Below are 13,502 nucleotides of genomic sequence, written 5' to 3' on the forward strand. Positions count from 1 at the left end.
CTCTCCCTGCGATACTCGACGAAGAAGCTTTACAATCAGATATAGATCGACTTGCACGTTGGGCCAATCAATGGCAAATGAAATTTAACGTTGAGAAATGTAAAGTGTTGCACATCGGAAAAAATAACAATGCGTTAGATGCGTAATGAATGGCCAACAACTTTCTGCAGTAAGTAAAGAAAAGGATCTTGGAATCACTATATCAAGCGATTTAAAGCCCGGTCAGCATTGTTCAGAGGTAGTTAAAACTGCAAACAAATTGGTTGGCTTCATCGGACGAGTCTTTAATAATAAATCGGAAAAAGTAATATTAAAACTGTATAATTAGTTGGTTCGACCCCGTCTAGAGTACTGTGTACAGTTTTGGTCTCCCTACTACAGAAAAGACATAGAAAAGTTGGTACGGGTCCAACGAAGGGTAACAAAGATGATTCCTAGGTTGAGAAATTTGTCATATGAACAAAGGCTTAAAGAAGTAAATTTATTCAGCCTATCAAAACGAAGAATGCGAGGCGATCTAATAGAAGTGTTTAAAATGTTCAAAGGATTCAGTGATATTAATGCGGAAGATTACTTTACAATTGATCGATCAAATAGAACAAGAAGAAATCACAATTTGAAGATAAGTGGTAAAGATTCTCGTCGCATAAGCTAAACACTTCTTCTTCAATCGAGTTGTTAATGTTTGGAACTCTCTACCTTGTGATGTCGTTGATAGTACAACAGTTACGGCCTTCAAGAATAGATTAGACAAGTGTTTTGAATCCAACCAGCAACTAAGATATTACTCATTGTCGTAATAACGTTAAGTTCTTTCGAATACTGGTGTCCTTGTCCGCTCTTATTGCCCGGTTAGTGGTAGCAGTAATGGTAGTTCTTTCCTCTTTCCTACATAAATTCCATGCAGTTTTTCCATGCTGCATGGTTCTTTTTCCTTTCCTGCCAGCTTTGGCTGGAGGGATGGGGGGGTGGGGAGGAGCCTTCGCCTTTGCTGTCCTTCATCTTCCACCTTTGATTAGATAGTTAGTGTAGCTTGTCACAAACAACCTCGAAAGGACCAGCAGGTCTGCTGTTGTTTGTTCTTCCTTTGTGTTCCTTTGTGTTCCTTTGTGTTTTCCTTCTCTGCATCACCTCCTTTTCCTCCCTTTCTCTCCCTTTTCCTTCTCTGCATCACCTCCCTTTCCTCCCTTTTCCTTCTCTACATCACCTACTTTTCCTCCCCTTCTCTCCCTTTTCCTTCTCTACATCACCTACTTTTCCTTCCTTTCTCTCCCTTTTCCTTCTCTGCATCCTCCTTTCCTCCTTTTCCTTCTCTACATCACCTCCTTTCCTCCTTTCTCTCCCTTTTCCTTCTCTGCATCACCTCCCTTTCCTCCCTTTCTCTCCCTTTTCCTTCTCTGCATCACCTCCCTTTCCCCCCTTTTCCTTCTCTGCATCACCTCCCTTTCCTCCCCTTCTCTCCCTTTTCCTTCTCTGCATCACCTCCCTTTCCTCCCTTTCTCTCCCTTTTCCTTCTCTGCATCACCTCCCTTTCCTCCCTTTCTCTCCCTTTTCCTTCTCTGCATCACCTCCTTTCCTCCCTTTTCCTTCTCACATCACCTCCTTTTCCTTCTCTACATCACCTCCTTTCCTCCCTTTCTCCTTCTCTACATCACCTCCTTTTCCCTTTCCTCCCTTTTCCTTCTCTACATCACCTTTTTCCTCCCTTTTTCTCCATTTTCCTTCTCTGCATCACCTCCCTTTCCTCCCTTTTCCTTCTCTACATCACCTACCTTTCCTCCCTTCTCTACTTTTCCTTCTGCATCACCTTTCTTCTCTACATCACCTCCCTTTCCTCCCTTTCTCCTTTTCCTTCTCTGCATCACCTCCTTTTTCCTTCTCATCCTCCCTTTTCCTCCCCTTTTCCTTCTCTGCATCACCTCCTTTCTCTCCTTTTCCTTCTCTCCTTTTTCCTCCCTTTCTCTCCTTTCTCCTTTTTCCTTCCCTTCTCTCCCTTTTCCTTCTCTACATCACCTCCCTTTCCTCCCTTTTTCTCCCTTTTCCTTCTCTGCATCACCTCCCTTTCTTCCCTTTTCCTTCTCTACATCACCTACTTTTCCTCCCCTTCTCTGCATCACCTCCCTTTCCTCCCTTTTCCTTCTCTACATCACCTACTTTTCCTCCCTTTCTCTCCCTTTTCCTTCTCTACATCACCTACTTTTCCTCCCTTTCTCTCCCTTTTCCTTCTCTGCATCACCTCCCTTTCCTCCCTTTTCCTTCTCTATATCACCTACCTTTCCTTCCTTTCTCTCCTCCCTTCCATTCCTTTTTTCCTCCTTTCTCACACCCTTTTTCTCTCCTTTTTCCTTCTTTGCATCACCTCTCCCTTCCTACAGCTCCCATCCTTCCCTTCCCTTCCCCTCTCCCTGGCTCACCTGTGCTGCTTGATGAGGGCGCAGTCCCCCCCTTCGCTGGTGTTAAGGTTGTACACATAGAGGTAGCCGTCCATGGAGGCAACCAGCACCCTCGTCTGCTTCTGTATCCTGTGGGGGAGTGGGGGACGGATGAGTGACTGGATGAAGAGATGGGTGATGGGTGTGTGAAGGGATGGGTGAGTGGGTGTGTGAAGGGATGGGTGAGTGGGTGTGTGAAGGGATGGGTGAGTGGTTGGGTGAAGGGATGGGTGATGGGTGTGTGAAGGGATGGGTGAGTGGGTGTGTGAAGGGATGGGTGAGTGGGTGTGTGAAGGGATGGGTGAGTGGGTGTGTGAAGGGATGGGTGAGTGGCTGGGTGAAGGGATGGGTGATGAGTGTGTGACTAGAAGGGATTGGTGAGTGGGTGAGATGGATGATTGGATAGGGAAGTGGGTGTTTGGGTGACTGTTTGGTTGGCTGACTTAAGTGGGTGAGTGGTTGGCTTTTTGGGTGACTGGGTGAGTGGCAAACGGAAAAACACACAGAGTAAAACAAAATAAAAGAAAACAAAGAAAAGAAGAGGAAAAACATCCACCAACCCACCCAAACAACACTAAGCAAACAGAAACACAAGGTAAAACAAAATAGAAAATAAGAAAACAAAGAAAAAAAACAGAAATACACACACACACACACACACACACACACACACACACATTAATTAGCAAATTGACCTATCATTCGGCCACACCTCCAACTCTTTTTAGGAGCAGTGAGTAGCGGGCTTTTTTATTTCATTATATATTGTTTCCTTTTTTTTATGCCCTTGAACTGACTCCTTTGCCGTAAAAAAAAAAAAAAGAAGCAAACAGAAACATTCATAAAGAGTAAAACAAAATGAAGAAAATGAAAAACACAAAGAAGAGGAAAGAGAATCTACACACACCCAATACATACACACACACGCACGTACACACACACAACCCACCCCTTCACGCACACGCACACAGACTTACGTGGCAATAGCGCACACGTTCCGGACCCCCTGGAAAGGCAGCGTGACGGTGGCAAAGGCACGCCCCTGGCTCATCATGTCCGCTACGGGGGTGGGCAGGTACGACGCCGAGGCTGACACCGCCTTGCTCATCCACCCCATGAGGCCCTGTTGCTCCTCTACCACTGGGGGACGCCTAGGGGAGGAAGGAACGGTGCTGTGAGGTGGCGATCATAGGGGTGAGGGATTGAGGATGAGGTGTTTGAGTTGGCAATACATGACACAATGGGGATAAGGAAATGGGGATGAGGTGTTTTTGAGTTGGCAATAAGTGAATGGCAGTGAGGGAATGAGGATAAAGTGTTTGAGTTGGCAATAAATGACACAATGGGGCCTAATGAAAACTAAGGGATTCTTCTGCTTATTATTATTCATCTAAGGGAGGGTGAGGGGATGAGGATGAGAAGCTTGAGCTGGCAATAAATGACATAATAGGGGTGAGGGAATGGGGATATGATGCTTGAGTTGGCAATAAGCTACACAATGGGGCCTAATGAAAACTAAGGGATTCTTCTACTTATTCTTCTTCTTCTAAGGGATCACTGTGATAGAGTAGCGAGGGGTTTTTTGAGTAGCGTTTTTTTTTTTCATTATTGTTTCCAGTTTCCTTTTTTTTTGCCCCCTCCAAAAAAAAAGGAAACAGGAAACAGGGGGGGGGCCTCGAACTGTTTCCTTTACTGTAAAAAAAATATATATACGCCCCACTCACGTCTCCTTGATCTCCTCCAGGCGAAAGACGTGAACAGTCTCGGTGTTGGAGGAGGCACAGAGGAAGAGGGAGTCGGGGGAGAAGGCGAGGGAGAAGATGGTGGCGCAGCGCTTCATGCCACGCCGCAGCTCGTGCAGGCGCGCCCCCTCCGCCACGCTGAACACCCGGATCACCGTGCCCTTCTCCGAGGCTGTGGCAATCTGCGGAGGTGAGGATGAGACGGAGATAAGGAGGGAGAAAGGGATGTTTGGTGGGTCTGTATATGTATGTATGTAAGTATGTATGTATGGATGAATGGAACTTCACACAGACACACATTTACTTAAAGACACTAGGCTCATTACGGTTTTTTTTTCTCCTTTGTGGACCTTTTTTTTTTTTTCTTTTTTTTTTTTACATCAAAGGAGACGGCTCAAGGGCAACAAAAAGTGGGAAAAAAAAAGAAGCCCGCTACTCTCCGCTCCCATAAAGACAACAGTAAAGAGTAGCCAAAAGAGAGGTCAATTTTGGGTGGAGAGGTGTCTTGGTACACTTAGATTAGTTTCCCGACATTTATTTAACAAAACCATCAAAGTTCAAACAATAATTATATACCAATTTAAGGGGGTGCGAAAGAGGCGGGTTTTGTGTGTGGTAGATGTATGCAAGGAACTCCATACTCACACACACAGAGAATGATACTAAGGGTCGTTTTATAAGATATTTCGCTGCCCAAGAACACATATTTGACAAGGCTATCGTAGGAGTTGTAGGCATTTCCAGGAGTAGATACTAAGGGTTGTATCATAAAACATTTCGCCGCCCAAGAACACATATTTGACAAGGCTATCATAGGAGTCGTAGGCATTTCCAGGAGTAGATACTAAGAGTTGTATTATAAAACATTTCGCCGCCCAAGAACACATATTTGACAAGGCTATCATAGGAGTTGTAGGCATTTCCAGGAGTAGATACTAAGGCTTGTATCATAAAACATTTCGCCGCCCAAGAACACATATTTGACAAGGCTATCATAGGAGTTGTAGGCATTTCCAGGAGTAGATACCAAGGGTTGTATCATAAAACATTTCACCACCCAAGAACACATATCTGACAAGGCTATCGTAGGAGTTGTAGGCATTTCCAGGAGTAGATACTAAGGCTTGTATCATAAAACACTTCGCCGCCCAAGAACACATATTTGACAAGGCTATCATAGGAGTCGTAGGCATTTCCAGGAGTAGATACTAAGGGTTGTATCATAAAACATTTCGCCGCCCAAGAACACATATTTGACAAGGCTATCATAGGAGTCGCAGGCATTTCCAGGAGTAGTTTTATGACCCTGGTGGTAGTTTGACCCTTCTTCTGTACCCTGAGCCTAAAAAAAAACTCATTGGAACCTGATTGATCCCCTCTTTGACCTTTAGAAATAGACGATGAGAAGCAAAATTGTCTTGTAATAACAGCCTAAGACATTAACAAAGCTACCATACTCTAACTCTACATCATTTTGCTGATAGAGTTGTGGTGTGTTGTGCGTCCTTACCTTGGTTCCTGAGGCGTTGAAGGATATAGCTGCTAGGGGACTGTCGTGAGCTGGGATCATGATCTTGGCTTGCTGGGGGAAGAGGAGAAAAGGGAAGTGAAAATGCTGAGTAGAAATGTATGCATCAAAAATCCGTACTTGTCCTAAAATGAAGTAACTAACCCTTTAATTCACACTTGTTCTTCATTTTCTTTTCTACACGCACTCATTCCAGCCTTCTTTCCTCTTCCTTCCCTTCACACACACACACATTATCTTCGTAGGAGCAGCAGACATCACCCTTTTTTTAATACCTTTCGGTCAGTCCTCTTCTGTGTCTCCTGGTCCATGAATACATCCCCTTGAAAGACCTTCCATGACCTCACACACACCTCTCCCTTCCCTTTCTTAACCTAACCCACATTAAACTATACTAAATCCTTCCCTTTCCTAACCTAACTTAACCTAAACCCTTGCCTTTTCTAATCTAAGTTAACCTAAACTATACTCCCGCCTTTCCTCATGTAACCCAACTCTAACTTAAATCTCTGCCCTTCCTAACCTAACCTAAATTAAACCCTTGCCTTTTCTAATCTAACCTAACCTAAACTATACTCCTGCCTTTCCTCATGTAACCTAACCCAAACCTAAATCCTTGCCCTTCCTAACCTAACCTAACCTGACCTAACAGAATGAAACTTAAAATTCAACTAAACTAAACTAACCTAACCTAACCTTTCCCCATCCCTGCCCACACTCACCAGGTTCTGTGCATCAAATATCTGAACTTGTCCAACCTAAATCCTTGCCCTTCCTAACCTAACCTAACCTGACCTAACAGAATGAAACTTAAAACTTCAACTAAACTAAACTAACCTAACCTAACCTGACCTAACAGAATGAAACTTAAAACTTCAACTAAACTAACCTAACCTAGCCTAACCTGACCTAACAGAATGAAACTTAAAACTTCAACTAAACTAAACTAACCTAACCTAACCCTTCCCCATCCCTGCCCACACTCACCAGGTTCTGTGCATCAAATATCTGAACTTGTCCAATACTGTTGGAGCCGGGATATGCAAGGAAGCAGTTCTCGTTGCTGATGGAGAGAGCGCACAAGCCGGTGGGGTTGGGCGGGGTGTCCCTGATGGTGTGGAGAACCTTCATGTCCCGGATGTTGTGGATGTACAGGGACTCCTCCAGGCACACCACCAGCCGCTGTGGGGAGGACAAGAGGTGACGGGGTAGCAGCGTTGCCAAATTATCGTACTCATCGCATTGCATTGTCGTAGTTTCTGACCGATAACTATAGCAAAAAACACAAAAAGCATCAATAAATAACAGTTTTAACGCTAACTTTAATATTCTATCGTTGTTTGTGTGGTTGCGGCAGTCTTCGAGCCTAAAAATGATAAATGCAATGTTCAGAGTACGACAATTTGGCAACGCTGCGGGGTAGTGTGGGGTGGGGTATGGTGTGAGGATTAGAGGTCAATAGGAAATGAGTTGGGGTATAAGGCATTGTACGTTTATGATGAATATTCACGAACTAGAAATGAGCAGGTGCCACATCCATCAAAATTCCCGCTTTGTTGGCGGACAGACAAAATGAAACAGACTACAGGAAGACAACTCCTTCCATATTCTTTTGCCAGAGAAGCACATAGCAAGCTTTTTTCTCGTTAGTCTTTACTTTTTTCTCTCTCTCTTAAACTGCTTCCATTACTGCTTATTGAAAAAAAAAATCTAAATAGGCAAATACAGCAAGGTAAATACAAGGTCAATACAGCTGTGCCACTCACCGCCCTGTTCAGCTTGACGCCCAGGATTGTGTTGGGGTAGCTGTAGTTGCATATCTCCGAGTTCTTCTTGAAGTGGCACACCTTCAGCTTCCGGGGCGATGACAGACTCACCACCGCCACCAAGCTGCTGGAGAAGAGCCGCTCCACAATGCACGTATCCTCATTACCTGTGGGGAGCGGCCGTCAGGTGTGGGGTAAGGGGGGTGAGGGTGGGTGGAGGTGGTTGATGTCATGGTGTTTGTAGGGAAAGTGTGGTGGTGGTGGTGGTGAAGGTAGGAATTGTGGTAGGTGGTAAATGGGGTGGTGGTGTTGTGGCAGTGGTGGTGGTCTGAGGTGGTACTTGTGGTGTGGTGTTGATGGCCATATTTACAGGGGTGACTTATGGTTTACGGTGATGGTGAAAGTAGGTAGTGGGTGGTGTTGACGGTGGTGGTGGGTGGTAGATACAGAGGTAGGTGTAGAGGTGGTGTGGTGGTAACTGTGGCGGTGTTGGTGGCAATGTTTACAGGGGTGATTTACAGTTTACGGTGATGGTGGTGATGGTGGTGATGGTTGTGATAGTGATGAAAGTGGTTGGGGGTGAGGTGTTATGAAGAGTGATGTGCTATGAAGATGATGATGATAATGATGATTCTACAGTGAAGGATAGTGATGAAAGTGGTTGGGGTGAGATGTTATGAAGTGATGATGATGATGATGACGATGATTCTATAGTGAAGGATAGTGATGAAAGTGGTGGGGGTGAGATGTTATGAAGTGATAATGATGATGATGACGATGATTCTATAGTGAAGGATAGTGATGAAAGTGGTTGGGGTGAGATGTTATGAAGTGATGATGATGATGATGATGATAATGATGATTCTATAGTGAAGGATAGTGATGAAAGTGGTTGGGGTGAGATGTTATGAAGTGATGATGATGATGATGACGATGATTCAATAGTGAAGGATAGTGATGAAAGTGGTTGGGGTGAGATGTTATGAAGTGATGATGATGATGATAACGATGATTCTATAGTGAAGGATAGTGATGAAAGTGGTTGGGGTGAGGTGTTATGAAGTGATGTACTATGATGATGATGATGATGATGATGATAATGATGATGATGATGATTCTATAGTGAAGGAGGAGGAGGAGGAGGAGTAAGAGCAACATCATGAGCTTAAGTCTAATGAACAAGGACTAAACGGACTTCATCATGCGTATATTTTTTTAGCGTGTTAGTAGAACAAACACAATAGTCGTCCCTTAAATAGTACGGATTCAAATAGTTCGGTTTCAGTTTTATGTGGACTTTCATAGAAGATTTTTTTAGGATTTTTGAATTTCCCGACAAGAAGGAAATTTCAAAATCCTAAAAAGATCTTCCAGACAATCCGTATAAAACCAAAACCGAACTATTGGAAACTGTACTATTTGAGGGACGGCTGTATAGATAGTTTGAGTTTTGGAATCCGATCACAGAAGTTGTATATATAGAAGATAAAAACCATAAGCTGATGTTAGTGGCCATGAAAATTCACATGACCAAGTAAATTTAATGTTATGAACCTAAAAGGAAAATATTAATAACCTAAGATAAAACACAGAATCACTTATACATACAAAATAAACACTAAAAATGATGTTAGTGATAATTAAACATACAGGCTTACACACACACACGCACGCACACACACACGCACTCATCCATCGACATAACGTAACTTTGATTGTTAATAAATAAATAAGGTTATGTGCTTCATCTTTACAGCAGTTATGTCAAATGGAGGACTTTCAAACGTTCTATATAGAGGGCAATGCTGTAATTTAACGATCAATCTATCTGAGTTTTTATATTTAATGACCAATCTATGACTTTTTATATACAGGGTAGCACTGTAACTCAACGACCCATCTATACACTTTTTATATAGAGGGCATCACTGTAATTTAACAACCCATCTATAGACTTTTTATATACAGGGTAGCACTGTAACTTAACTGCCCATCTATCTTAATTTTTACACACATTTAGCATAGTGAGCACGTAGGAAGGGCCGGCACTGACACCATGCCCATAAATTCCACTCAAATTCTATTCAATCGACCAATGGCTGTTCGACACTTCTTTTGCCAACAGTGGGAGCGGTGAGTAGCGGGCTTTTTTTTTTTTCTCTGCACTCTTTTCATTGCCCTTGAGCCGTCTCCTTTGTTGTATAAGAAAAAAAAGGAGTGTCGCCCTTTATATAGAAACACCTTGAAAGTCTCCCACTCTCAGAAGCATGACATCCCACACTACATATACACCCAATGACTGGCAAATATTCCAGGACATTGTTACTTTTTTCCCATCTATGTTAAACGCATGAAAAGTATAAACAAAAAGAAGAAATGCAAACTACCAGGAATTTTCTCCAGCCCCAAACTTGTCTACAGGGAAAAAACAACTTAAATTCGTAGATCCCAAGAGAAATTAAATAAGTTTGTGATAAATCTACAGCCTACAGTCAACAGAAAACGGATCACTGTGAAGAAACAAATATAGACCCCAAGACAAATCTGCAATAGTACAAATTTATGCAAGGAAATTTTTTTAACCGTCTATGAAAATCAATCTTACAAGCCGTTTCAGACAAGGCTTTGCGACCCCCAAAACCAGTTTCCCAACCCCCCATCAGCTGAAAACCCCTGCTATAGTGTGTGTGTGTGTGTGTGTGTGTGTGTGTGTGTGTGTGTGTAAGATAGTGTATTTGTCTATGTATTTATGTCCAAGACTTGGCGTGTAAATATATAATGAGCTGTGTGTCTGTGTCTGTGTGTGTGTGTGTGTGTGTGTGTGTCAGTATGTACCCACTGCCTACCGACAATGTAAATAAATATCTCCTCTCTGACCCTTGACCAGTAAACACGACTTTATTTGCATACTGCCTGAGTCATCCCGTCCTGACACCACCGGACACAACGCACCCTTGAACCCTCCCTGCTCTGCCTATTCACAGTCCACACACGCTGCTTATTTCTACCTTTCCTCTCGGGCTTGTTTTGCATCTTTCGTCGTTTTTACATATTCCCTCCCACATGACCTCTCTTTCGGCCACCTCTTTTGATTCTTTTTTGTAGGAGCAGCAAGTAGCGGGCTTTTTTTTATTATTGTTTCCTTTTTTTGTGCCCTTGAGCAGTCTCCTTTGTTGTAAGATATAAAATAAAAAATCTGGCACTCCCTACTGAAATGAGGTAAGGGACATGGGGGGTCGATTTTGAGATATCACTTGCCTCACATCGACAGGCATTCAGGCGTTCCGAGGCAAATTTTCAAACTAAAATTCAAAGTCGTTTTGCCATTATGGTCATGTTTTTTCACACATATGCCTCGGAAAACTGTAGAAACACCAAACTTCAATCACATTTTTTTTGTTTTCTTGTGTGTGTTGCTTACCTCACTTCAGCAGGGAGCGCCAAATATGTTCTCTCCCCAGGCTTTTTTCTTATCCTTTCATATTTTTTCCTTATTTCCCCATAAAGCTACGGTATGCAAGGCCAGACATCGCAGTTACCGGCACTTAACCCGGTAGCTGCGGGGATCATGTTTCTTAAAGGCCTCTAAGCGAGAAAATGAGAAAAAATCATCACTCACACAAATCATTTCATAATATATATCAACGCATTTGTGATCAGTTTATGCATCATCTATTTTAAGGGATTTATATCATGGCAAAAATTTGGCCCGTCGCTGCTGCCGGGTTAAAATTCTCTTCGTTAGCTGACAGCCCCTATACACAGCCATCGACACCATGTAGTCCTCTCTTTCTCCTCAGGCTCATTTCGCACCCTCCCTGTTTTCACTTATTCCCTTCCACATACGTGAGAGCATGGTACATAAACACCCCTTGGTAAAAATACATGACCCTACCAACACCGTCATCCATTCTGCTTATTTCTTGCGCTCTCCTTTAGCTTGTTTTGAATCTTTCCAAGTGTTTGCTATTCCTTTCCACACATCAATGGTTATTCTTTTCTACACATAAAAGTGACACTGGTTGATATTTCCCTTCGTAAGTGCACTAAATCCTACTGATCCAGAGATTTTGTTGTTGAGAGAAATTCAGAGCACTTTTTTTCTTTTTCAATATGCATGTTCACTCATACCCCGTCACAGATGTAAAGCCACAAACACTAACAATCTCCTTTGTAAACATGCCCAAACTATACTGATTATGAATTTCTGAAAGAGATGTTAAATGCAGGAATTCAAAATGTAAACTATTACTTCTCACATACAGACTTGCAGCAGAGACGGCAACGGACGCTGAGCATTGCCGAGGACAACAGAAGGTCCAACAGTGGCAGAAAAAGGACACAGACTACAACAAAGGCAGCCAAATCTATGAGCGAGTTTCCCACAACGCTGCAGCAAGACACAGGCTGCTGGACGGACCGCAGTACAACACAGCAATGCTACCAGACACAGAAGGAAGGCAGTACAACAGACACAGAGGGAGGCAGTCAGACAGTCTATTTTACTCAGACCCAGAGGAGGAAGAAGAGTTGTGGCAGCCATCCCGTGGGTTAATTTGTCACTGAGCCAGTCGAGTTATCTGTCATATTACAGCTGGTGATCAACTGACAATATGTCCATGTTCCTTCCACCAGCTACTTGATTTCAGGAGAGTACAGGTCTACAGAGAAGACCCACACATGCAGCTTAACCCAAGTTCAGATGCAGGAGTCAGGTGACCCATCAGTCAGACAAGCAGAGGCTACAGACTACTGAAGACCAGAGGGAGGCGGAGACTGTGTCAGTCAAATCACCCAGTACAAAAATAGTCGTACAAACATGTCACTGTCGGCAAGCCAGTCAACGTCCAGTTAGCCGGCAGACCATTTGTCGTCAGCCAGACAACTAGTCGACTGGCCCATCAGCCAGCCAGCCAACCCCCAGTCAGCTGGCTCAAGCCAGCATGTCTTCAGTAGCCAGTCCAGAAGTCATGAACAATGTGCTCCCCGGAGCCACATCTCAATACAGACCGTGTAGGTTCCTCCAATACTCACAGGTGTCATCCATCTCTTCATTACAATAGTAGTCGTCCCAGGGACCCAAGACCTCTAAGTCCGAGAGTTGATTGTCTCCGGAGACATAAACAACTGGTTAAAATAAACCGACACAACGTCACATGGAGCAAGGAGACGCCACACGGTGAAACAAAGGACTCTACGCTACACACTAACAGCACTGTGAAGAACCTACATGTACAGGACTAAATATATTATTCAACAAAGATGGGAAAACTATAAAAAATAAATGACATAGCTAAGGACAAAAAGGCAAGGCTTGGATTACTGCAAGGTCCTAAGTTAGGTACGTACATAGTCTGGCTGATCAAGGTCTAAAGAAAAACTCAGAAAATAATGACAGACAAACTACTCAAGGTTCATTCTCCCACATCATCGGGTGCAGCGTCTGTAAGGTGCAGATCATGAGTCTTACATTCATTCAATCAAGAGAATTATAAAACCAGGACTGCGATTTCTGGTTACCCAACAGTCACCCTTCCCTGTAATAAACTTATTAACAAAAGAAAAAAAATAATAATACATTCAACTATACATGACAAATAATCAATGAAGAAAATAAAGTGGTAAAAGAAGAAAATCATAAGAATTAGAAAAATAAATATAAAGAATACTAATAAAATATCAAAATTAGGGAAAAAATAGCAAAAAACAAATCAATAAGAAAAACACACATTCACCAAATAAAAAATCGTAAAAAAACAGACGTACACGTGACAAAAATAAAGAAAAAGTAAAAATTAACTAATACCCAAATCTCGCAACACCATACAAAACATAACCTCAGCTTACAGATACGTGACTCCAAACCTGACCCCCAAGCAAAGACCCAGCCCCCCACTAGTCCCCACCCCAACCCCACTCACCCACAAAATTAAATTAAATCCTGTATACAGTGACTTGCTCAACACATTCACATAAAAACATGCATAAAACACAGAGGGACAATAAACAATTACAAAATTATCAGTTAAAGAAG

General features: G+C 42.9%; 1 protein-coding gene across 2 annotated transcripts in view; it reads right to left on the bottom strand.

Annotated features, from left to right (window-relative positions):
• Positions 1-13,502, bottom strand: part of LOC126986321 (WD repeat domain phosphoinositide-interacting protein 2-like) — a 36,610-nt gene that overhangs the window by 20,194 nt on the left and 2,914 nt on the right. For both annotated transcript variants that reach the window (XM_050842324.1, XM_050842325.1), the window contains exons 3-8: positions 7,469-7,635; positions 6,690-6,884; positions 5,685-5,756; positions 4,157-4,356; positions 3,410-3,583; positions 2,415-2,522 (exon numbers count right to left, since the gene is read on the bottom strand). In XM_050842324.1, the coding sequence (XP_050698281.1) occupies positions 2,415-2,522; positions 3,410-3,583; positions 4,157-4,356; positions 5,685-5,756; positions 6,690-6,884; positions 7,469-7,635 (916 nt within the window). The remainder of the gene's footprint in view (positions 1-2,414; positions 2,523-3,409; positions 3,584-4,156; positions 4,357-5,684; positions 5,757-6,689; positions 6,885-7,468; positions 7,636-13,502) is intronic.

Source organism: Eriocheir sinensis, chromosome 61, assembly GCF_024679095.1.
Source record: "Eriocheir sinensis breed Jianghai 21 chromosome 61, ASM2467909v1, whole genome shotgun sequence".
NCBI classification, from domain to species: domain Eukaryota; kingdom Metazoa; phylum Arthropoda; class Malacostraca; order Decapoda; family Varunidae; genus Eriocheir; species Eriocheir sinensis.